The 26,728-nt window shown below is 39.7% G+C and overlaps 1 protein-coding gene across 1 annotated transcript in view; it reads right to left on the bottom strand.

The window, feature by feature from the left end:
* Positions 1-2,443: 2,443 nt before the first annotated feature.
* Positions 2,444-26,728, bottom strand: part of DDX1 (DEAD-box helicase 1) — a 39,805-nt gene continuing 15,520 nt past the window's right edge. The window contains exons 7-26 of the mRNA XM_006018788.2: positions 26,472-26,555; positions 26,108-26,191; positions 25,653-25,729; positions 23,427-23,499; positions 23,249-23,325; positions 20,701-20,815; positions 19,654-19,792; positions 17,962-18,022; positions 16,939-17,037; positions 13,856-13,945; positions 12,534-12,722; positions 8,985-9,036; positions 8,216-8,362; positions 7,599-7,690; positions 5,576-5,648; positions 4,943-5,015; positions 4,803-4,845; positions 4,441-4,536; positions 3,818-3,938; positions 2,444-2,793 (exon numbers count right to left, since the gene is read on the bottom strand). Coding sequence (XP_006018850.1) covers positions 2,663-2,793; positions 3,818-3,938; positions 4,441-4,536; positions 4,803-4,845; positions 4,943-5,015; positions 5,576-5,648; positions 7,599-7,690; positions 8,216-8,362; positions 8,985-9,036; positions 12,534-12,722; positions 13,856-13,945; positions 16,939-17,037; positions 17,962-18,022; positions 19,654-19,792; positions 20,701-20,815; positions 23,249-23,325; positions 23,427-23,499; positions 25,653-25,729; positions 26,108-26,191; positions 26,472-26,555 — 1,916 coding nt within the window. The 3' untranslated portion in view covers positions 2,444-2,662. The remainder of the gene's footprint in view (positions 2,794-3,817; positions 3,939-4,440; positions 4,537-4,802; positions 4,846-4,942; positions 5,016-5,575; positions 5,649-7,598; positions 7,691-8,215; positions 8,363-8,984; positions 9,037-12,533; positions 12,723-13,855; positions 13,946-16,938; positions 17,038-17,961; positions 18,023-19,653; positions 19,793-20,700; positions 20,816-23,248; positions 23,326-23,426; positions 23,500-25,652; positions 25,730-26,107; positions 26,192-26,471; positions 26,556-26,728) is intronic.

The following is a 26,728-nucleotide window of genomic DNA, read 5'->3' as shown; positions in this document are numbered from 1 at the left end:
CAAACAAAACACCTGTTGCCAGCTACACTGGAACAAACTACACTGCTTAAAAAGTGGGCTTGGTTTGCACAGTAATTTCAACTTTCTAAGGTCTTTGAACTTCACAAGACAGAAAATTCTTACCTGTGTTTGGACACTGTTGCTTGCATTTTTTATTTATTTATTTTTTTACTCATCCATCTACCTCTGAGCTACCCAAAATTCCAAATTAACAAGTCACGCGTTGAAATTTCTCGGCACGTTACAAAAGCAATTCTATCGATGTACCATCTCAACTAGAAACTAAAACGTTTCCTAAAGCAATGATCTCAACAAGAAAGCTGGGCTCTGTGTTATGTTCTGCTTAGCACATTCTAAAGGTCTAGCAAAGTTCTCTAATTGGGAAGTTTTGCTGCAGTCCTTGTGAGCACGTGTATAAAGAATTTCGGCAAAAGCCTCTGAAGAACATATCTATTGACTATGGCCAAAAGTTGGCCTGATTCCATACCATTCAATGCCAATAATTCTCAAACTCCAGTGCTTAGAATACAGACAGAGTCTGAAATTTTAACAAGATCTGTTCAAAATTTTCTAAATTATATTTTACGATGGAAATATTTTAAATTAAAAAACCCCCACAGAATTGTACTAATTCAATTTTTTTTGTGCCTTGCATTAAATGCTTTTTGACATTTTTGTAATAGCTTACTTAAAATAGACCTAAATTAACATCTATTTTATGAGTTTAACTGCAACTTGTAATCATATATGAACTATTTGTTTTTCCCTCCTTTTTATTTATGATAATTTTAGGTGTTATTTTCAACAATAGTAGTTGATCCCTATAACCAGAAAGAATTCCATTATAATGGAATAAGAGAAAAAATTGTCTTACAAGGCCGTTAAAAATAAATCCTCCTGTAATATATTAAGGAGCTTTTCCGAGTTCAGAGGGAGAACACACACACAAACCATAGACTTTTGGCTCTGTAATAGAATTTATATAAACGATTACGCCATTATTAGTTCTTACTCATTTGATAGTGATAAATTCACTTCACTACTATAGATCTACTCATCTTTCTTAAACACTCTACTATAATTGAACTGGCATCTTAATAATACTGCACTGCTTCCTTCTCCCTACCCCAACCCCCAGGTTCAGGAGGGATATTTTCACTGAAGCTACTTTTTATTTCTCTGATGGACACAAACATCAGTTGCATTCTGGGTATACACTGCTTGCTAGTAATAGGGCAGGCGCAATACTGCAATCCTCGCAATTTATTACAATACCATTTTTGCTAACAAAAAATGCGGTCTTATAATACCATAGGGCATGGGAGGACTTGAAAATGTGCACCCCAGAAATAGCAACTATACATTTTTTAAACAATACTTATCAAGTGCCAACCAACGGCTTTGTTAAGCCACTAAAAATAATTGAACGCTAAAGTTCTCACTTGAACGCATCCAACTGAAGAAATATAAAACTTTTAGGAAACATTCCGATAGTTAAATTAAATTTTCAGACACAAATCTGACTATTAGGGATTACAGAGGAGTATTCACAAGGATATCGGTCTGGTCACATGTCTTCGTAAAATGAGATTTTTTTCAATCTTAGCATTTATATTACTGTTGCTTGCAACGCTTACAAACTTTGCAGTCACCTGGTGCCAGAGTGAAGCCCATTTCTGCCCTCTTAATTTATGCTGCACTCTAAAAGAGTCAGGGTGTGAACACAAAACACATTTATGCTAGTGCAAAGCAAGTTACTTCACCCTTGGAAAGTCAGGGATAACTACACACTGGTGCATGGATCATTTGTCCATATGTTCAATTAAGGTCCTCTGAGCAACTTTGTTCAAACAGGCTATTATTGACTCCTTTACCTTGATGTGAGGTGTTGCAATAACACTGAATGTGGGCAGCTACCTCAGAAGAGTTGGTCATTGGTCTTCTCTAGAGCACGGTGTAACTTATATCTGTACATAATCAGTGTAAAAGACATGTGTTGTTTCTCCACAGACAGAAGCAAACGCAAAGTGGGGTGACTTATTGCTTAACTGAAACTTGTTCATAACTAAGGGTTAGAGGATTTAATTTCTGAAGTGTTTAAAAAGAAATGCAATATAGTAAACTTACAGTAGTTATCTTAAAATAATGCACTTGAGTCAAAGTGGTTGGTTATACTTCACAATTAGAAGCATCTTCAGAGCCAAGATTTCTTAAAAGGCAGGCTATACTATTAAAACTGAAAGTAGACTAAATAGCATAAATGAAGTACAAAACAATTAAGTATGAGTTTTTAAGAAATTAAAAAAGTAATGTTTTCATATTCCTTACAGATTGACTGAATTGACTGAAATGAAATTTGTGTTTTCAGCAGATCAAAGTTATGCAACCCATGATTCTGTGAACCAGCTCATTCAAGTGTAAAGACAGAAAAATATCAAAATACTATTTGGGGGTAATTCTTTTTTATTAGGTCAACTTTTAAGACAGCTAATACAGTCTACATCCTTGAACAATGTTGTTTCACATGCAAGAATAGTGAGTTTATTTTATTTATTTATTTTTTAGAGTTATTGTAAATACTGCTGCTCACAGGCAGCACAGGATTTTAGTATTTTCAGTGTGTAACCTCTATTACTTAAGTCTTGCCTGAAGTGTGACACAATCAGAATGTTCTGAACAGCTGGTTAGGAAGGTAGCCAAGATGCAAGAAAGACGTCTGCGCTTCTTTTTCAAGGGCAGCCAACTCTTGCACTGTAGGTGCCAAAATATCCACATGGCCTTTATAAAGACCACCTGCCAAAAAAAGAACCACTCTAAATCACATGCTTGAAATAACTTGCCAGCAGTACTTATGTTCCACTGCAATTGTTCTGAGTTAGTTATTCCATCCTTCCCAACATACTGAGAAACTTGTTCCCTGCCATATTCATAGAATACATTCAATCTACACACACTTCTCGTTTATCCAGACTAAAATATATATTTTTTTCATATATCCATCATCCTCTGTTTTATGAAGCTTTCGTGTATTTTAAAACTGTACCTAGGCTATTAAAACATACCAGAGAGTGCTAATTAGGGACCTACAAAATTTACGATTTTGTGATGTTTATGGAAACCACGAATTTGGTAGGTCCCCTGTGAAAAAGACCGGTCCCCGCAAAAAAGCAGCAAGGAGCTGCAAACAGAGGTCAGAAGCCATGGCATCCTGAAGCACAGGGAGGGGGAGCGCAACTGGCTGAGGGGTCAAATCCTGCCCCTCCCCAGAGACTGACAGGTGGCCAACTGTTAATCTCTGGGGCGTGGTGGCAGGGTCCCCCACACCTCTGATTGGTCAAGGGGCCCCAGAAGTCCCATCTCTCCTTGGAGATTGACAGATGGCATGGGGCGGGGGGAGGAGAGGGGTGGTGCTTCACTGCAAAAAAAGTGGTGTTCGATTGCGCTGGGACCGTGAAATCTGGAGGCAGCCTTCATTTCTACATATAAAATATACATCCATGTTGTTAGCCAATTTAAAAACAAGATCTACATTCACAGGTGGATGCAACTACATACTTATGAAAAAGTGGGATACCTCATTACCACAGATGTTAATATTTGAGAGCTTGGATTAAAAATGAAATTGTCATGCTTTGAAAAATACCCTGTCCCTGGACAAGTCTTAAAGTAGCTATGTAATCCAGAAATCATAAGAGGGACCTTTTTCCCTAGTTAATTGGATTATTGTCAGTTAAACTGTAGTTATACAGCAAGTTACACACTGCAGTATTTCTGGTGATAAACCAAAGACAGAGCAAAAAACTCATTGAAGACTCACCGCCCAAAGCTCTTTTTTGTCCATATGTAACCTTCCCATCAAAGTCGTCTACTGGTACTTTAATATCTGGCTCAACTTGGGAAATAGTACAGTTCAGATGCTCTTCAATCTCTCCCAAGAGCTAAGAAAAAAAACAAATTCAAGAACCTTTGTTTAAAAGGACTGCTTTTCCCAAGGCAGCTAAACCAGGGGCAAGCTACATTCATCTGTCTCACTAGGAGCTGCATATAACCAAGAAGAATGTGGCCTTAAAGAAAAATGGTTCACAAGTTATCACACTTATTTAACAAAGTCTCTGCCTTCAGCCCACACTAAAACTGCAAGTTACACTGCATTCACTATCATCTATAATACAATGATAGGAACTGCAAAAGTCAATGTTTCTTGTTTGTTTTTTAATAAACAGGACCCTATAGACGTTTACTTATAAAAAAAAAATCTTAAGGGTTTTCACTTTAAAAAGTATTTTTAGTTTGGTAATCCATGGGATGTTGAAAATAATCAGTTTATGCTTGAATTTTACTGACAGAATAAAACAATAAACCATATAACTCTAAATCCTTGAGAAATCAACAAAATCATCTTTTTTGAAAGAGATGAATTTTCTTGAAGAAATAGTTTACCTGCATCTCATTGTACCATATGGTACAACCTCCTTCGTCCTTCAGTCTAGTATTATAGCATCCCTTTCCACGGCTGCTACAAACGTGATACCAAACCTGGAAAAAAAAATTATGAGAAATACAGCTTCATTGTTGAAGTAGAGTATTTCAAAGCAATTATTATCCATGTGGAAAAATTAATTGTCAACTGAAAATGCAGTGTTAACTGAAAATACAGACTAAATTAAGGATAAGAAAGAAATGCACACAAAGAAAAAGTATATTTTCCAAGACAAAATAGGAAGTCAGAAGTCACCATACAGTATTTTACTAAACAATCCTTTGCTCAGTTCTGTCCTAAGTCTACTTTGAGTTAAGATTACCTTCTCTTTTTCTGTTGCCACAAGAGAGATTGCCAGACCCATCCTGAAATGTATGAAAAATTGATTTTAATGAATATTTCTAATTGCATATTAAGTCTTAGAGAAATCAAGGAAGCCCAAAGGAGATCAAACAAACATACCTTTCAGCTCTGCCAACTCGGCCAATTCGATGAACATAGTTTTGTTTTTCATCAGGAAGAGTGACATTGATAACTGGTAAAATACAAAAAACCACAACACAATATAGATACTTCCACACATGGTGGAATGGAAAAAGTGAGAAAAACCCTTGCTCAGGGAGCATACAATTAATTGTTATAGTTAGCATGCTTATTCTGCCTTGGTTGCTGTAATCCCCCATCCTATTTTTTAAAACATATTCAACACTAACTTAAAAATGGAAGACAATACAAGTTCTCTTTGAAACTAATTTGAAAGTTATTTTTCTTCTTGTACTATATTTTTTCAGTATATAGTTTTAAAGAATACTATAGTCAAGTTGACAGAAGTTCAGCTAAGTATAAAGTTCCAATTACAAAAGCATATTTCCATTTTTTTTCTTCTGAAAAACCCCCACAATACAAATTAAGTAGTATGTCAGATTAAAGTTGACAATGCATTTTAATGATGGCCTGACTTCGTAACCTTCAAGTTCTTTTAACATAGCTATAATATATTTGCTTGGTTTAACTAGTTTATGCATCTACAAAATTAAAAAAAATTGCACATAGTCCCCGTTAGGTTTACATGTTAGTTATGCTAAACAGTCTTACCATAAGGAACACCATGAATATCAATTCCTCTAGCAGCTACGTCAGTGCAGATCAAGAACCTGACATCTCCTCTCTACAAAGAAACATATTTGTACTTAAAAAAAAATGTTTTAAGAGCCTATATATAGCCTTTCCAGTTAATGTCTTAGTAATCAATGCTCCAAGTACAAATCTGACATAGTAAGGTTAGTTTATCCTTTGACACATGATGTTTTGGTCAATTAAAGTTACCCCTTTATCTCACATTTCCTTCCCAACGGTTTGAATTAAATCATTTACTTAAGGCAGAGATTTTCAACCAGACTGCCACTACATATTGGTGCCGCTAGGTAGTGCAAACACCTACACGATTCAGAAGAAAAATTCAGAGATTTCAAATAAGATTCCAGTGTCAAAAATGTTCTCACCTGTTGCAGGCTGAGTTCTCTGCAACAGAAGAATTGCTCTATTTTCAAAAACAGCCAAAAACAAGCAAAAACTAAGAGCTGGCATTTATCAAGGGGTATCTTGAGTCTAAACAGATTGAGAACCACTGACTTAAGGTAAAAATTAAGGGCCAGATGTACAAAGAATCTTTGGCATGATAGTGTTACATCACCAAACCTAACTTGTAAGTGTCTACTGTAGAAGTGAAGTTTGCAAATGTGGAAGTTGCTATATGGTGAAATGGGAGGGTTAGGCATATAAAAATGGGATTCTGCATACTGGTGGTAACAAGTTGGAAGCTTAACCTAGCCAATAGAAATTGTGGAAGAAAAACTGTTCTAGATCTCTCCTCTCCCCGAGACTTAGACACTTACACAAGATAGTCACAGACTAAAGCCCACTCCTCCAGTTTGACACGTAAGTCATCTTTTGGTGACAGAAGGTCAGCTCATTTCTTGTAGTCAGAATGCTTGATTTACAGGGCCAGGCAGTAAGTAAGCAAGAGAATGTCTGCCTCTAGCCCAGCAATGAAGGCACTGCCCTGGGAAGGAATTATCTTGAGTTCCAGTCCCTGCTCCAGGGACCACATTCTGCATTCCAAGACTTTTTAATGTGAAATGTACAAATATGCAAGGATTCTCAATCAACATATTAAAAGGACACATGACAGCAGAACAGCTTGTTTACTCCTTTATAAGAACTAGTTTTACTCAGTGACTCTTTTGTATTGTCTGAAAAGAATTATAGCTCAATACTGACTCTGTAGTAACCAAATATTAGGTTCCCATTTCCATCTCATACTCTAAACCAGGGGCAGGCAATTATTTTGTGCAGAGGGCCGCTTACCCGGTTTTGGCAGGCTGTCGAGGGCTGCATGGGTAGACCCACCCCTTGACAGGTGCCCTACCCTTTGACATGTGCCCTGCCCCCTGGTCACCACCGTGAAACCAATGTCCCAGGGCCAGCACTGGTGGGGCTCAAAGTGGGGCGCAGGCTGGCAGGGGTCTGTGGAGCTGGGCTAGGCTGCACCAGCAGAGAGGGGGGAGCTGGCTCGGCACCACAGAGCCCCTGCCAGCTGGGACCCTGCACTCCTGCCACCCTGCTCTGGGCCCCACCGGCACTGGCCCCAGGACACCGGTGTGGGCCCTGTGCTCCCACTGGCTCCCCGCCTGCTCACACCCACATGGCTGCAAACAGCTGCAGCAGGGGGCACTGGGTATGGGCAGGGCCACTTCCCTCCCACCCCCTGCTCCTCCCTTGCTTGGGGTCCCCCTACCCCCACTTACCTGAGTTTCCTGTGGTGGGGACAGCCATGTGCTCCCAGACCAGAAACCGGGGCTGGGGCTTCTGGCTGGGGCCGGGTGGGCCCCGCTGTTGTTGAAGCCTGCTGGGCTTCCCTTGGGTCCTACTGCCTTTGGTTCCTGTCATTTTTGACAGGAGCCAAGGGCAGAGAAATATTAATTTTCCAAATTTTTTTAGGGGCCCCACGGGCCGTATAGAATGGCCTTACGGGCCAGATGCAGCCCACAGGCCATATTTTGCCTACCCCTGCTCTAAACAAAATTAGAAAAACAGCCCAAGCAGCAATTCATATTACCTTAAATCTTTCCAAGTTTTGTTTTCTTTCTTGAGGCTTTCTGTCACCATGCAAACACACACACGAGAACTGATGTCCCTTCCTATCTGGGCCTGAAAAGTTAATTAAATATTAATACCCTATATGAAAATGTCTCTGTTAAACTTACGTAACAGTTGGACTTGTAAATCTGCTTTGACAAAAAGCTGAGTGGCAAGTGAATTTCTTTGTGCAAATGTCTTATGCAAAGGCTCTTACAGCAGAACCAATTAAGTTTAAATCTAACTGCAGAAGCACATACTATTTTGCTATAACATTTAAAGTACAAATTCACTATTTTTGGACTTGGTCATGATCCATGACTAAGATTCTCATGTCCTGTCATACAATTAAGTGAGCATCAATTGCCAGTGATGGAAGTCAGTTATTAAAAGACTAATTCCTATCACAGATTTTAGAACATATCTGAACATAAAATCTGAAAACTAAACATTTTGTTCTGTATTTGATATAAGCATCATCATTTTAGCATTCCTTAAGAGAAAAAACACGCAAAAAAAGGGCTAATTTCCAGTCTGCATATTTAATTCAAGACGTCAATAAAGTCGCTCAACTAAGATTAAGGCAAGAAGACTTACCTCCTCCTTGCTGGATGAAGTACTGCTCCAAGTTATCGCAGTCTATTTTAGTTCGGCAGAAAATAATTGCTTGATCCATCTTGTGTTCCTTGATTGCTCGAACAGCATACTCTCCCTTTAGGATTTTAATAGCTTCAGACCACATTTCTAAGAAAGACAAACTGTATTTTATTCCTCAGACCTCAAGAAAAATGCCTTGCATTTGAAAGCTTGTCTATTCCTATCCCAACCATGCAGTTAAGTCCAATGAGAAATATCACCCTAAGCAATCCTTGTCTCTGAGAATGAGTAAGAGAATGCCTTTGTCAAAGTTATTCATAACACTGAGTAATTATAACTTTGTTATAATAAGGCTATCCAGAGACTAGAGGAATCATTTATCCCAGTAGATGGGTGTATCTGTACTTATCTGCTCTTGTCACACTTTTTGACCCCAGCCTAAGTCAATATCGCACACAGGTGCCAGAGACAGGTTCAACTGTCTAACTTGCTTCAGTGTCTGCAGACTAGGCAGATTTCTGTAAGTTTTTCTGTAAAAAGGAACAGGACAGAAACCTGATGGACCTGTAGGTCCATCAGGATAGAAACTTGTTTTTTTTAAGAACTCGACTATGGCTTAAATGTACCTCTCTAGGAACTGAGGAATTACAGACCTATGCTTAGGATCTAGGCCTCAGCTCATGTTATAGCAACTCTTCCAGAGCATTATTTTCACAAGCAACTTCTTAGTAACTTCAAATTCTAATCTGAAAACAAGCGTAAAGATTACCTGCACTGTTAGCCCCAGGTCGTGTATTATCTTTTGCATGTACCTCATCAGTCTAGAAGAAAAAAAAAAAGTTAGAAACTTTCATCAGAAACGGTTACTGTTGTGCACCTAAATAACCCTGAGGTAACAACAAACATCATTTGTTATGTGCCAGGAAGCTCTTTGGTGCTCTATGACAGAAAGCCCTAGTTCTAGTATTTGTAGTCAAAGATTAACAAGCAGCTAATATGAATTCCATTAACTATTACAGATCAAGTTAATTGAAAAACGCCCATTAAAGTTAGTGGACATTTTGCACTCATCTTCAGATATGATTTCAGATATTTTCCTATTACTAGGATAAAAGCAGTCTGAGATTAATGTATTACTGATTAGTATCATCAGACAAAGGCAAGGTGCTTTACGTTAGGTTTTACTGCAATGGAGGCCAACCTTTTTGGTTGCCCACTCTCACCCCTTTCCCTTACTTGATCTACTGCTCAGCTTTCTGCTCCCTGCCCAGCCTGCCACTGTGGTGCCCGTCTCTTCCCCAACCTGTCCTATGCCATAAAAAGCAGCTACCTGTGCCACTTTTTGCGCCCGTGCCATACATAGGTTGCCCACCTCCATTTTGTTAGCCCACTGTACAGTTGGGAGAGCTGCTGGACATGCTTTTGGGCATCAGATGCCCTTCCCTCAGGAAGATACTTCCTGAGGGAAGTATCTGACATGGTGAGATGCCACGAGGAAGGGCATCTGATGTCCAAAAATTTGTCCTACAGCTCTCTCAATTATACAGCTGGTCCAATAAATGATATCGCAAAAAAGCCTTGCCTGTCGACATTTCCTGAACCATCATGGCTACAGCAATGCTCCATCCCTACTATTATCAACCACACAAACCTCCCAAAGTGTTTTACCCTTAATCTGCAAAGCACTCTTACGTAGTAAAGTATCATGCTTCACTTTTTAGACAATGAAACTGAGGCATAGGAGGTAAAGTAATTAGTCAGGCCATAACAAAAAAGACAAAACAAATCAATGGGAAGACCAGAATCAGAATTAAATTCTAATTTTTTCTTAGAATTTTTCTAGACTACAGTGCTTCTCAGCTATTGCCTAGAAGGCAACTACAGTAATTTGAAGAGACAGGAAAGCATTAAAATATATACGAGTTACTTGACATTCAACTTTCTTATATGCAAGTGGCATGCTTCTAACCATGTCTAAAGAACACACGGGACATTATAAACTATAGGTCAAAAATTTGTTCAGATGCATAATAAAAATATTTGTATTACTATGACAACAGCATTTATTTATTCTACATTTTGCATAGATCTATTTAAAACATAACTTTCCCATTTTTCTCCATAAACAGCAAAGACTTCACTCCCTTAAAAGTAAGTTTTGGTGAAAAAGCAAAACAAATCAGTTTTCCAGTATTTTTTTTTTTTTTATTTAAAGTGATCTTGTCAAGCAAGCAACGAACTTCATAGTTTCAACTGCATTGATAAACACAGGGAGACCCCTCCAGTGGTTAGCTGTAGAGCTGCCAACTTTAGATCTTGAAAGCTCAGGCTAAGCTGGATGAGAAACCGGGTATATAGAATTCATATAACCTTAAATCTTTCCAAGTTTTGTTCTTTTTGAGGCTTGTGAACGTTAGGCAGTGGAAAGCAGAACTACTGACTTATTGTTCTGAGGCTCTAACCAGACTAATACCTAAATATTAATTTGTTTTGTTTAGTTTAGTATGGTAGCACAGAGCAAGCAACTCCTCTCTCACAGAAGTAAAGCATGCTCCCAAACTTAAAATGAGCCTTAATATTTAAAATCCCATTAAAACAAACTGGAAAAAAACAAAAACAAACAAACAAACAAACAAAAAATCAGAAAAAAACCCAACAAACTAGTTATATGTTCAGTTTAGCTAAACAAAACTGGGCCACCTGAAAGTATATAAAAAGCCTAGATTAAAAAACAAAACCAAAATAATGCCCCCCCCCCAAAAAAAAACCCAACCAAAAATTGGCTCTTTGAGAAAGATGACAATTTCTGATCTCTCTAGTCCTTGGGGGATGTTAACATAACTGTGGCATCAGGATATGATGAATTTATCCCGGATCCCAAGAATGAACATGCAACTGGATCCCCAAAACGCACATCCAACCTGTGATTTTTGGAATCTGGGATAAAATGCGTCAGATTCTGACTGGGCAACAGTAGGGTTTGGAGCCAGCACTACTTGGATGCCCAAGGGGTGCGAAACATAGTACCAGGGACTAGTTCCTGATGCTGTGCTTTCCCTGGTACCCTTTCAGCCTGCCACTGCGCAGGGAAACCATCAGCACATGGGCAGGCCAACAAGCTGCATTCTGCAACCATGCAGGGGCTCCATCGTGTAATTTTCAGTGTACCAACACAGGGCTCAGCTCATCAGCTGACAGACTCCCTGGCACTCCAGCACTTAAAGCTTCTCTATTCCCAGCTGCTGCTGCCACACACTCATTGCACGGTTAAGTATGTCCTCACACCACTCGGTAAGCTAAACCCATGATGCAGGCAGCATGATCACCTACCATGAAATCAATTAAAGGCATGATGAAAACCAGGCACAAAAATATCCCATTTTGTATGTGGACCATTTTTGTGGCTGGTTTCTCTTTTCGTTGCACCATTGGATTGCTTGAATGCATGGGACAGAGTTATTTATAACAACATTAACAAGTAAAACACATCATAAGTCTGCCATGGGCCTGTCTGCGAGAGCTGATCCAGAAGACAACAGAAGCCAAGCACTATATTATGCATGATTTTAAATTTCTATTAAGAAAATAAGCTCAAAATTGTATGGAAGTGTAACCAAACAGAAACATTTTGTTGTGAAGTTCAATACACTAGTTCTGACAGACCCACACATTACCATTAAAAGCACTAGAACACTTTAGAATGAATTCAAAATTTCAAAAAGAGGTTGCATTGCATTTTGAACTTTAAAAAGCTTTCTAACAACTTAAACAGCATGGAAATATCAATCAGGCCAATGCAAAGTACCTAACACTGCTAAGATTTTTAAATTGATTCATCAACTGTAAGGAATATTCCTATAGCTTGTTAAGGCAAGGTGTATATTAGAAATATTTTATGACTTCCTAATTAGTCACAGATGAAAGGTAATACAGGCCTTGAGATTTGAAATGTAAGATATACCTTAACTCGATAATGAAGAAGTTACCTTTGCTTGCTTTTCCAATGTGACACAAGCATTAATAATGCTCATCTTATCCAGGCTGCCACAATGAGATTTCTTTCAACCAGATTCCTGTAACTACAATTACCTTGTAGAATCTAATTGTATATTTGTAGTATATGCCCAAGTGCTAAAGTTCATGTTAAAAACAGACTACATTCTATGCTCAGAAACATGGAAACATTTCACTGGTCTACAGGAGTAGTTAGTTGTACAAGATTAAGTTGTAGCAGGTTAAATTACTGAAAGCAAAGCTCTGTATTTTTTTCCAAGTTAAGTTTCATCTAACCTGTTCTAGAACATAATATGCTACTTACCCTGATATGATTCCTGCCAAGTCTTTCCCACACTTTGTCATTTTTGGGATTCACGGGTACAACTACATGGTGCACAGTTTCTGGGACAGAGTCTTCTCCTTTTAAATCAACCCAGGTGGGAAAATGCATTATCTTCTCAGACAGTTTCTTTACATCAAAGGAATGTAAAGTTGCAGAACACACAATCACCTGAAACAGTATGAACACTTTAGGACAAGAACTTGGTGATACAGCACCTGAGTCATGACTCCTTGATCAAGATGAAAAAATTAAAATAAGAAACTGCCTTGTGTTGGTTACAGTAAAGTAGCACTAAGCAAAGAACTCCTTGCCTTCCTACTCCCAGGCCATGTCCACATGAGCGTGGATGTTTGGTTCCCTGGGGACAATTAGCAGCAAGACGCCTTGTGCCACTGCTAGTTGTCCCCAGACTAAGCCTGTGCCATGTATCCTGTGGCGCGCGTCAGGTTACCCTGGATGGGGTAGGGGAGGCTGGGGACAGCACTTGGCCGGTCCCCAGCAGCCTTACCTGCTGTCCTGGGGGCTCTTCTGGGGCTGTAACAGCAGCATCCTGCTCTGCTCAGAGCCCACCTAGCATCAAGAGCATGGCTCTGACCAGCCAGGCTCCAGTTCTGAGTGGCACGTACTGCTTCTGCATGTACTACTCTGCTTTTTTGTGCGCGCAATATCCAGGGGTAAAAAAACCCCAAACAACCCCCACCCCCCCAACGCTCCCTGCATGGCTCCCTTGCAGCACGGAGAACAGCTGAAAGTGCAGTATGTGACACCACAGACACATCTGTGGCGCCCATACAGCATGGCTGTGCTTGTCTGGATGCGGCCCCTAGTTTCAACAGAGCTTAATGGAACAAATCATGCTACTTAAAAACCATCACCAATTGGCCAAGTTACTCCAATTTTCTAAAACTGACTTGAATGATTGTATAGCCAAAATTATATATAATTTTGATCAGCAAAATTACTGGTAGCTGAAGGATCAAGATTGGTATTGTAGTTTTAGAAAACAGAGCACAATTGAATTATGCTAGAATGCCTTGGATACAAACCCCTTACAACATTAGATTTCTGAGTCACAAGTCTATGTGTACGCGTGTGTACGTGCCATTAGATTTCAGTTTACTCCTGCATTGAGCCAGAACTTCGAATGCATGCTGAAACAAATATTGGGCAAAGAGCTGAAAACAAAGAGAATCAACTATACCTCACGATAATGAAATGCATGGTACTGAAAAAAGTTATATTCCACACAGCATATAACATGTTAACATAACTGTAGATTACAATATAGGACAATTTTATACCTGCAGTCTCTTTCCATCTGAAGTTATCTGGGGAATCTGACCGTGGATCCTGTTTATAAAATCTGAATAACCTTGAAGGAGGAGGCCATCCTATAATAAAAATGAACGGGGGGGGAGGGAGGGGAGAGAGAGAGAGAGAGAGAGAGAGAAAAGCTACAATGTTTCCAAATGTCATTGTACACAGGTAGACATACAGAAATATTAGGACAAATATTAGAAATCTTCTCACTTGGTTAGGACTTCATCACTAGAAAAAAAGAGGAAGGAATCTGAATGCCCAGTATTTTGAAATGGATTTTGAATAAAATGAAAGCACAAGAGAATGGCAAAAAGGGAAAAAATGGATCCAACCTATAATCTCAACAACCATGCCTCCTACCGTGCAACACATGCATGCCGAGAGGTGTGATAGTTGGAAGTTGGGAATAAAATTCCAATAGTGCCTTATTGCCAGGGAAGGGGCATCCCAGGGTCACAATCCAAGGCTCCCCTGTGCACTTGCAAGTAGTGAGCTGGCTGCCTCGTACGCCCATACCTGGGCATGCCAGTCAGTTGATTGGCACTTCAAGCTATGGGAGTGCACAGGAGCAAAGGACTGATCTTGAGGCTGGGAGTGCCAATCAGGCGACTTGTGCGTGTAAGGGAGCCTTGAGGGGTTCTGGTTCACTCCCAAAGCTGGGAGCACTGATCAGTTGACTGCCACTCTGAGTCCCAGGGGCACAAGGGAGCCCTTCAAGACTACAATGCATTCCTGAAGCTGGGAGTGCTGACCAGGTGATCAGTGCTAGCCACATTCAATTGAAGGTGCAATGAGAACCAGCCACAAAGTTATTATCAGGGATCCTGGACCTCTGTTACAAAAGCCTCCCCAAACCGCCCCCCCTCCCCACCCCAAATCCATGATTTTCAGATTTAAAAAAGTAACACAAAATTCACATTTTTCCATGATTGAAATGAAACACCACTATAAATATACCTATATATTAGTGGTGCTTCATTTTTAAAATCACATTAAAATGTGGATTTTGGGTTACTTATTTTAATATAAAAATTGAGGATTTTTTTCTTTTTTTTTAAACCAGAGAAACCAGGATCCCTGGTTATTACAAAATACAGCAAAAGCTGTATTAACCGGCACTTTATTAGCTGGAAAACTCTATTAACCACTGGGGAGCGCACCAGACGGTGCACATTTGATTACCTGGAATATCTGATTAACCGGCATCCCCCATTCCCGGGGGATGCTGGATAAGAGAGCTTTTACTGTATTGTCATCACAAAATAGGTGTAACAATTTTTGTGGTTGGTCCCCTGTTTCAGAGTGCCATTGACTATATGAATGTGTGGTCAAGTTATTACTTAAGATGTGAAACAAATCTCTAAACATCTCTTGCTGCAAGGGCAGTAGAATGCACTCCCTCTTAAGCCCAGCTGCCACACTTCAAGTTATATTTTAAATGAACAACCTGAATCAGGAAACCTGAAATGAACTCACTAAAGCATGTCAGACCAGCTAAGAAAATCCTGAGGAGCTGCCAAAGTGGTTTCAAGGGGAAAGACTAGATTCTTGATTTTTATTTACAGTATGAATTCCAGTTTCTTCCTCCTAGCTTTTAACCTAGGCTGAAAAACTTATTTTGAAGAAAAATGGTTAAAAAAACCCTTTACTGCCCCCAACCCAACCCCCCCCCCCAAAAAAAAAACAAAAAACAAAAAACCCCACATCTACTCTGGAACCAACGTTAAGCTTTTGAAGATGTTGAAGCCAGAAGTTTAGTGCTTGACTGCAGTGTCACTAAATAGGAAGTATTAAATATTTCAGTATTTTGAACATTAGTAATAATACATATTTTCTCATAATTCTGTCTTTTATAGGGAATTATATTTTAATTAGCATGCCCAGTCTCCTTTGCTCCAAGAGCTTCATACATCCCAAGAGTTTTTTTGTGGTTGATACTTCCATGCAAAATTCCTTGGCTTATAATGCTGCATGGGGAGCTGCCCATTACATAAGTAAAGCAACATTTGAACAAGGCTACTTAGGCTTTCCAGAAGATGGAGCTTTCAAAAGGCTTCACCACTCCAACCTCCCCTGTCTTGGGACAAGTAACATCTCGATTTGAGTTTTTCCAAGTGGGACTTAAGAATGACCAATGACTAATATTGTGGTTTGCTCTCCAAACCAAAAGAATTAAAGCACTGACTTGGCTCAAAGGACAATGAAATTTTTGATAAAAACGAAAACATTTTATTTCAGGTTGAACAAACCATAGTTCCATTTAGGGATTCTTAATAAAGAGATCTGAAGAGAAAACGGAGAATTCCAAAGCAAAGCAATGGAAAGGAACATCTAAACAATTTACAGTAACTCCCCTCCCCTCCCCCAAAATACCTGTCTCTTTAACACAATAGTCCCCTGGGTAAGGGACTTGCCTGGAACGTGGGTGATAAGGGTAAATTAAGATCCTTCCTCTTGCCTATTGGACCTGAACCTACAAATCCTACCTCCTAGGAGAATGACTACCAGGTTGCAAGGCGTTCTGAAAAGAAATCTCTCAGTCCCCCGCCGTGGATTCTACTGTATTTTAGAGAGGAATATTTCTTAGGCCAGGCTGAATGACTTAACTGATCGGTGGTTAGGACAGCCATTAAGAGGTGGGTTCAAGCACCCAGACAAATAAAATTTAAATTAGGGGAGTGCCCCAACTATCTTCTGGGTCATTTTTTTTTTTCCCCCCCATCTTAAAAAATTAATAGCCCCCAAAATGCTTTTCATCTGAAAGCATCTAACTTTCAAAACTTTTGGTTACCCAAAAACTTAGTATGTGTGTGAATAAACTACACCAAGCTTAACCTGGATGCCTTATGGATGGAGGCTTTCAGTTGGTGACTACACTTAAACTATACTTGGGATACTTAAGCAAGAAATGCAAGAAAAAGTGATCAGTTGAATATATAATTGCTGTGAAGGCATGAAAAAAAAAAAACTTTCCCCAATGCATAAGAGGAAAATCAGCTTGTTGTGTGTAGTATTCTCTACCAAGGACAAAATACAATATGAAGCTGAAAAGGGTACTACTTACAGCTTCATCAAGAACCAGGAATCTAACTTGAGATAAATTAAGCTTTCCAGTTGACACAAGGTCATCCAGTCTTCCAGGGGTTCCCACAACTATGTCCACCTGAGAAATATAAAAGCATATGTAGGCAGCATGTCTAAACTCAACATAAGCACTCAAGTAGATACTTATAGCTTGTAGTATCACATATACTAAAATGGCTACCAGACATTAAACAAAAACAACAGGTTCTTATAATGGGAACTTTACCAAAGGTATTTAACTTTGCCAAACTTCAATTGTCTAAACTGACATGGGCTGAGTAAGATTTTCCCCTGTAGTTGCCCTTTCCAGATTTGACAGACAAGTGTGACAAGATGACTTTTAGATCATTAGCTTGACATCCATCCCCGATGAAAACAGGGAAGTTTGCAACAGATTGCCATTAAGCATTACAGGATGATTAGCAATTGCATTTCTAGGCAATGCTGTTTTACAGAAAATAAGTTAAGTTTTGTCAAACAATGGGGATTTCCTTTTATTAAGGAAAAAAAAGTTAATTGTAGATGCAGACTTTTGTCAGGAGTCAGAATATATTATGATTCTGTGTTTAAAAAAAATAGTCTTATACAACAAAGCACTTGTTATTTAAGAGCTATCCACCAAAAGCAGCCAACTTCGTTTTTTTAATAACGAAAACACAATACCTGAAAACTAATATATTTGTATTGAGATACTGAGTACCCAGCTAAAGACTTCGAATTTTTTAGGTTTTCGAAAGGCAAATTGTTTTCTGCAACTGAATAATTAAAAGTAATAGTTAATATACACATCAAGTAAAGTACATGCATAGCAAATAGTTTTGTTAGTTCCTCTGTATGATGAGAAATAATATAGCAGAATACTGTAATCCAGCAATAGTTTGCTCAGTTATAACCCTGATGAAGAGAAATGAAGTGTGTTGCATGACTATAAAGATCATTTGGGCTATACCATCTCTCAACTAGATACATTTAAAAAAAAAATTGTTATTAAAATACAACTTACACCTTGCTCCAACACAGAGAGCTGATCTCTTGCAGCAACACCGCCAATAATCAACAGTTCCCTAAAATAAAAACATAAATAATTTTAATTAAATCAGGGTATTTCTTATATTGTAGACCCGTCATTGTGAAGAAATTGGGTCACACGCCATTTCCGAAGTATAACAATCTCCCTTAAAAGACTAGAATTCTTCCCCCCGCCCCCCGACACACACATGCCCTCCCTTTTCCAATTCCCGTTTCTTATGAAATCTCTAGAAATTCACTATATACCCCAGTTTAAGAAACATTAGTATAGACATTTTTAATCATATATTTTACTGTACAAAAATTTGCATGTCCAGGAGAGTAACTAAACATTTGCTTTCGTGTTAAAATATTCCATTTCTGTATAAATACGACAATAGCTATTTGGTCAAGGAGACAGTGTTAAGAACAAAAACTGAATCTGTTGCTCTTAAAAATCACAAACTAAGTAGAACTGAGCCAAAAATGTATCTTCATAAACATAGATCCATATATAAAGGATCAGATACAATTCTTTCTGCTTTACTTCCAGCATAATTAATATTAAAATAATAACAAAACGCTTGAAAGAAGTGAAAACAAGAAAAGTAGCCATGCTGGTCTAAGGACATAGGCAGACAAGGTTCTTTGGGTGAATCTGGTATCTTTTATTAGACCAACTCGACTGCCTCAATCTACACCATGTTGATTGACTCCTCAATCTACATCTTCACTGCCTGCCTGTCTTGTATGCATACCAGCCCAGCCTCTGGCTTCTTTACTTTTCATTCCATCCAGGAAGAGCACACACCAACTGCTGAAACTTCCTCAGCCTGATAAAGGGTTTCTGAACCTGAAAGCTTGCTTAAAATTTTTTTCCCCCAACTATTTAAGTTGGTTTAATAAAAGATATCAGATTCACCCAAGAAACCTTGTCTGCCTTTAATAAACATACTATGTTTTTAGGTCACAGAGATAAATTATGAACACAATGAGCTATATATACACATTAACTAACTGTCAGGGTTCTTTTCCTTGGCACAACTCTTGAAAACACCCAGTAAGTCAGTGGAAGTTGCACACACACAACTGACAAAATTAAAGTTTGATAAACTACTTGCAAACTTTTAAAAATGTGGTTACAGTTTTCTACTGCTCTCCTTACAAACTTTTGATCTAGGTAAAACTGACTATAACATTTTGTATTTTTAAACCATGCAAAGAAGAATAAGAATCTGTATACAAAACAGAGATCCTGCTCTGACTAAATGTACAGAGAAATGAAAAGCAGGGCCTTTGCATAATTTTACTTGCAAGACAAAAATGCAGAGAGAAATAAAAGTCCAAGGCTGCCCATTTTATTTATCCTCTTTTGGAACATACAGAAAAACCTAGAGGTAAAGCCAAAGATGGACAGGTTTTATCACAGCAGAAAGATGGGCTAAATTTCTCTCCCTCTCTCCCCACTTCAGTGGAGGTTTTACATGTACCCTGCAATGTCTGTCACTCATGCTCCCTCAAATTTCTGTTTCATAATGTACCTCAGGTCACACTCACTGTAGCCTGGAGACTTAAGAATGTTATGAAGGGTCTGTAAGGCATGACCATACATTCATGGAGACTGATGGTTTAAAAAACAAAAAAACCCAGAACTTATCTGGATGTTATAACATTGAGAAGTTGTTACCTTAATTTGGGATTATCTACATATTTTTTGAATTGTTTCACATTGTTCAGAGTTTGCTCTGCTAACTCTCTGGATGGTTCCACAATTAATGCTTTAGGAGCATTAGGAAGGTTCTGCGTTTGAGCCACCTGTGCACTTCCTAAAGAAGGAAAAACAGCATACTTTGAGACTTCTTTAGTTTTTCCCCCATTTAAGAACACATACAAACAAACCCAAAACAAAAGCAGGAAATCCCCCTCTCTGGTAGCCAGTATGACTGATGGAGTGACTCATTTACTATGATTGTTAAAATGTCCTTTTGAAAGGTACATTTTCAAAGCCATATTAACACTATTAATACTATCAACTATAGCAGCTAGAGACAGAGATGTTCACCTCACGTTTAAGCTCAGTTTTTAAAAAATAAATTAGGCATGACAACTCTTCATAAAGTCATATAAATGAGGAGTTGGTTTTCTCTTCAGTGGAACACTTAATTATTAACGGGTTTGCTTTTCAGCAATTTAACTTAAAAAGGCCCATTCCTCAGTATTTTCCCTATACACAGCCAACTTGCCTTAAGTGTTAGCTTATATGAGCTGTCCAACTTCTGGGCAGCGTTCTCTCACTGTCTCGCTGTCTGGGCAGTGTGCACCCCCCCGCCCAAACACCCACCTTTCTGGGCTAACCTGTCCCACCTCCCACTGTGGGGACAGCAAGTAGAAGCTAGAGGAGGGAGTGGGAACCAGAGATCCTGGCAGCAGCTGGAGCAGAGGCCCACGGGCCAGCTGCAAACTCTTTCCAGGCTGCACCTGCCCCGTGGGCTGCCAGCTGAACAGCCCTGGCTTATATGCAATTATGACTTACATTAACAGCAAGTGAGATTCTTCCCCAAGATGCTTTAACTTTGCTTCTACAGAATTCACTGAACAGTTTCTAGCAATTTAAACGTAGGACCAGTTATACCAGTACAATGTACTCATACAAAAAACCTCAGAAAACTTCTATTCAGCCTCTGAATAGGCTCTGATGTTCCAGAAATTCTAATATTAAAACTTCAAAATGTACCTGTGTGCTGGGATTTTACCACATCACCATCAGGAGCTTTGCAAAGAGCAATAAAACCATCTTTTGGTGGAAATTTCAATTCATCTTCACCAAAATTGAATTTCAGTTCAGCATTCTAAAAACAAAACATGCATACGCACATAAATCACTTCAGAAAGTAGTGGTAACTTCAAAAAGATTGGTTTTTTTGTTAAAATGTCTCGAAAACAAACTAGAATTGGTTAAAAAATTAGTTCCGCTGTTTATTAAGTAGCAAAGCTTATTTATCTTTTTAAATATATTTCCCCAAAAATGAGCCGTAAGCACTGTTATCAGCCAGTTTCTGTTTATCTGCACCTTTTGTATGACCCTCATATTTTGGGAGCGTGGTTTTGACACTGACAAGAACTGGGAGACTAAGGCTGTGTTCTCTCCTGCAGCAAGCACATTATAGATTTACTTTGGTTTTGAACAAGAGGTTAGAATAGATAGTTTTAGAGTACCTTTCAGCCCTGTGTTTAAAATCCTTCTGTATTAAAAACACTCCAGTTCTAATTAAGGATGTATGAAATTGTACATCTTTGCCCAACTGATGAAATGTTAAATTTACCAGTATTGGAACCACTTCTTTAATTACTTCTGAGTAGTTAATCAAAGATTTAAAGGCATGTTGGTTTTTGTTTATAAATGGAAAATAATTGAAGATTAATGTATTAATAGATGTGTTGTAACAGTAGGGATGTGAACATAGCTGAAAGGGAAAACTCAAGTGTTAAAAATTGTTTGTATTGCTAGATCACTTGCTTCATATAATGGCATTTTCTATTAACTGCTCTCTCATTTCGTCACATCATAACAGTTCAATAGATGGACAAAATTGTTTCTGTATTTCATTCTTTTCTACCCCTATTTTCAATTTTAATATTGTACCATTAAGTACATAAAATGCAAACTTGTACAAAGTTGCAAACTTGATTCTTCTACAATAGTAAAAGCCACCACTTGAGGTGGACTATTTCAGCAGATTTTTGGTAGACATGATGTAAGATTAAAAAAAAGAACCTACAATAATAGAGACCAGAGGTATATCCAGGATTTCCCAAAGGGATGGGGGTGGGGAGGGATGTAAGAACAGCAATCCACAATGCAGGGATGGTTGCACCCCTAGCTAGGAGGGGTGTGCGGAATGGGCCATATTCGTTTCGGATTCGGCCTGAATGGGGGGACAGGGATTCAATTCCTTGATTCGGATCACTGTCCCCAATTCGATTTGGCCCAATCTGAATCTGAAGATTTGGTGATGATTTGGAGAATCAGCGATTTGGTCACAGACACAGCTTTAAATGTTTTTTCTACATACCTCGAGGTACCACACACAACTCATGAATGCTGCGGCAGATGGAGCGTACCCCAAGAGTGTGGGGGGCTCTGCCCCCACGTGCTTGGCAGTGAACCCGGAAATGGACCGGAAGTACGTCCAATCCGCTTCCAGGTCTGCTGCCAAGCACGCAGACAGCCCCCCCAGACTTTGGAGGCACCAGTCGGGGAGGTGCACGGGGGGGGGCGCTCCCCTGTGCACTCCCTGGGGGGACCCAGAAGTGGACTGCCAGTGCTTCTGGTCTACTTCTGGGTCTGCTGCCAGGCATGCTGGGGACCAACCCTGTGCTCGTGTGGGATGCTCCATCTGCCCCACCATCTCAGCATTTGCAAGCCACCTGGTACCTTGAAGTATGTAGAAAAAACATTTAAAGCTGTGCCTATGTCCAAACAGTTGAATCTTTCCCAAATGATTTGGAGGGATTAAAGGGTCTCTTGATTCCATTCGGAGAATTGGCCATTGAAAATCGGGCCAAATCTCCACCAAATCGAATCAACGACTGAAGCTTCACACAGCCCTACTAGCTACCTGCTTCCTTCCCCGTCAATGTGAGCAAACCACCCTGAAGAACCTCCAGGCACTTTTAAAAACTGCCTAAAGAAGGTGAAAATTTCCCCTCTCATCCCTTGCTACTCTCCAGCCTGCTGCTGCTTTCCTCATTGTTCAGGGGGCTGGGAGTGCACCGGAACTGTTCCTGACCATCGCAACCAAGATGCGCTGCAGTTGGGCTTATCTAAGGATGGGGACAGCGGCAACAGCAGAGCAGGAGGGTAATCCCCACCCCGCAACATCTTACTCCCAGAGCAGATCCAGGAAAGAGGATCCCCCCTACTTCTCCTTTCCTTGTCCCCAATTGAACCCATCCCATATACAACCCAACTGTGGTAGACAGAAACAGCTCTGGTACAACCCTTGCCCTGAGACAGTGGGGCAAACAACTGTACCAGGTGGGAGACAGGAGAAGGGGAGAGGAATTTTCACTTCCTTTTAAAGGGACTATGGAAGTCCCCAGAGGGTCCTGTAGCATGGTCCAATGCAAAAGGGGGTACAGCCACCCACTGCACCCCCACTGGATCTTACCTGATGAAGGCAAGTATGCAAGTGTGATATAAGAGTAGTTATGAAATATAACATGTTAAGAAAGCCTAGAACAACCCTCAGACCAATATATATCGTGACATTTAAAATTACCTTCAAAACACAGGATGCAAAGAGTGCTTGGTTCCTTACATGTGGTGGGATTTCAAATGCAAGGCCAAGGTCTTTTCCTGAAAATAAAGTTAAAAAAACAAAAACAAAAAAAACACAAACCCTGAATGAAATGTACAATGAATTATACTTTCAAAAGAAAGAAAAGGAAAGAACTTACCATTTCTGGAAAACTTTATTTGCCCTTTATCTAGGTCTAGATAGCATCCAATTGTATCATGCATGGTGAATTCCTATAAAGAGAAGACAGACTGTGAAAGTACAATTCATTTGAAATAGTCCTAAAAGAAGTCAGTGCTTACATTCTATTGATTTATATAGTTTACTTGACCCCTTTTCCTAATTGTATTGGTAGTTTCAGAAAATTGGGCTGTGTTATTTTCAGTTCTATCTTAAAACTATTTCCTGTGATGACAAATGTGTACTCTCCAAATTATTCCAGAACTGAAAAATGCTGGCATCTTAATGTATTTAAAAACAAGATAATGATTTTACAACATAAATTTGATCATAAACAAAACTAAGTTTTGGTTAATTTATTTGGAAAGACTCTGATGACTAGAAATGCACTGTAATTCAGATTTATTTCACAAACCTAACCCTGAACATCAGATCACAGAGGATGATGCTCTATGTACCCAGTAAAGAACTGCACTGATCAGATCTTAAATGTACAGAGTCTTTAGTAAAGCTTGAAATATTATGAAGTGCTTCAATATTAGTAATCAAAAAGTGACTACATCTTAAAGGCTGTGAAGTTTAAGGTTTGAACAGTTGACCAATACCATATAACATAATTATTCAAGTTGTGTTTTTGTTTGAGTTACAGGAATTCACATGGGCAATCAAAATTTGAAGCTGTCTGGAATAAAAAAAAAAAACCCTACATAATTTTGAACAGATTTTTTTGTCAGGATTCAGGAAACAAACAGCTCCGATAAAAAAAAAAAAACAACATAAAATTGAATTCTAAACTGAATAGCTAAATGGAAAAAAAAAAAAGCTAGGCCTGACTAACTTCAATTTACTGGTATCTAACTGAGTATTCTGACAAGGATTACTTTTTTGACTCAATCAATAAAAGGCTTGTTTCACATTAACTACTGCTCATTGGGATACAAAGCCCTTTTTTGGCATGGATATAATGTATATGGACAGGCTGGTATCATACAAAGTCACATGCCAACACTGGGGGGGGGGCGGCTCAGAGCTAGTCCAAGACCTGAACTCTCACACAGATAAAAGGCAAGTTTATTCGTCCCCACTCCAAACATATTTCTCTATTGCTACGTTTAGGCTTAAGATTTAGATGTTGGCTAATTTGTTTAGTTAACCACTGTAAATGTTGGTTTGTGTAAGTACCTGTAGGATTTTAAGTTCAGTTTATGTCTCACTCTCTAAGATTAGCAATGTATGGCACAGCACAGAGCCAACATACAAGAACTTTATTTCTAAAAACTAGAAATGTCATGGACGCAAAATGTCATTCTACAAAAAGCCAATGGTTGTCAATTGGGGGTATGCGTACCCCTAGGGAAGGGGCAGGCAACATTTTTTGGCCGGAGTGCCGAAAAAACCACGTCTACCTTGGAAGGTGCTGGAGTGCCAACATGCCGTAGCCCAGAGCAGCTGTTTGCAGCCTCCCGGCTGCAGCTGGCCCATGGAGCCTTGTCTGCTTCCAGCAGGGCTTGCAGCCTCCTAGCTGCCTGCTGGGAGCAGCCTGAGCTCCATGTAGCAGCAGCTGCTTAGAGCCCAGACTGGCAGTGGTGTGCTGAGCAAAATGGCCTTGTGTGCCATGCGTGTCGGGGGTTGCTGACCCCTGCCCTAGGGGTACTTAAAAAGGTCGTAGGAAGTGTGGGGGGTGTTCCCACCACTGCACACACCCCAGTGGAGGCCTGGGGGGCACGGTGCGCTGGGCTTTGTGCGCTGCTGTAGTTGCCCCGGGTCTGGTGTGATGTCACATGCGTCCACTGCTGGGCAGGCAGGGGGCGCAGCACAGCCGTCACACCGCTCCTGGGGCAGCCGCAACGACACACAAAGCCCACGCACAGATCAGGTGGGCATGTGCCCCCTGGGCCTGTTGGGGTGTGCGCAGCAGCTAGAGTTCCCCCGTGCCCCTGGACGAGTGGCCCAGGCTCGGCCAGGGCCCCATTCACCCCAGCCCCCATCTGTGCCCCACTCTGTCCCTCAGTGTGGGGGCCTCAATCTGCCCCACACCTGCAGACCTTTCCCCCCCTGCTTACCTGCTGGGGGGGGGGGCGCACGTGTGCTCAGCTCCCCCAAATAATTTTCATATAAAAGGGGTACATGAGCTGAAACTTTGAGGCAGAAAGGGTACATTTGTTAAAATGTTTGAAAGCCCCTGCAATAAGCAATTGAAACTCACCTCACCATAACTGTCAAACTGTTTGTTATGAGACTTCTTTCCAGTTCCACCAAACCCAAAGCCATATTTGTCAGTGCCTAGAATCAAAGCAACATAAACAGTTTTAATCTGGGTTGAAGGTCAGAGTTCATACTTTTCCATTTTCCATTGGTTATACCGTCTGTCTTGAAACTGTTATACTACTATCACACCATCCAATATTCAATCCCAAACAATCTTTAGAGTCTTCTTCTACTCTAACACCATGCCTTAGATAGCAGAACAATGCTTTGTTTCTGGTCTTAGCTCATTTGCATTAAACACTCCTAGCTCCTTACTGAAATGAAAACAGAGGAGCAGAGTTTACTTCTCAGGCAGCCTTCCTGTTTGCAAGCCTGCAGCAAGACTGTAGCAGTCCTCCATAGCAATGACTGCCGCACTGGGTTTCAGAGTTTTCTTATTAAGAGTTAACTCACCTAGATCTAATGAAGCCTGCATGGTGGAGAAACCAACTCTGCACAAGCCCTGGTCATGACAGGATACTTCGTAATAGTATTTTCCTAAAAGAATTAAGAAGAGTAAGTACATATGGAACATTCTGATTCAAGCTCAGTTAAAATGGTTAAATTTGGTTATTTGAAGAGGGAAAATAAAGTTTTTCCTTTTTTAAAAGAATTAAAAAACCCTCAAAATATATAAAAGTTAACTTCTGCTCAAAGACTTTTCTGACTATATACAAGTTAAGACTAACAACAGAAAAACAAGGTTGATAAAGTCAATTATCTATATGTCAGAAAGTTAAACTTTTTTAAAACATATTAATTAGAATGTTATGCTTACCTTTAGTCACTCCTCTGGTTGCTCTGCACCCATGCCATTCCTTTACTTCTCTACTTTGGCAACAGAGACCATCAGAACCAATTGCTGAACAAGACAAAATATTTTAAGGGTAGTCACCAAAAAATTTGCATCTTAATATTGTACCTGTAAAAATTCTGACCCAGTTTGAATCCAATTTCATCCTTTGTTACTACCAAATAAAAGGTGAATAACTATTGAGAAGAACTGCAGCCCAGAGCAGGTGAAAATTGGGGAGG

This window comes from Alligator sinensis, unplaced genomic scaffold (genome assembly GCF_000455745.1).
Source record: "Alligator sinensis unplaced genomic scaffold, ASM45574v1 scaffold130_2, whole genome shotgun sequence".
Lineage (NCBI taxonomy): Eukaryota > Metazoa > Chordata > Crocodylia > Alligatoridae > Alligator > Alligator sinensis.
This window is presented reverse-complemented; position numbering and strand designations above follow the sequence as displayed.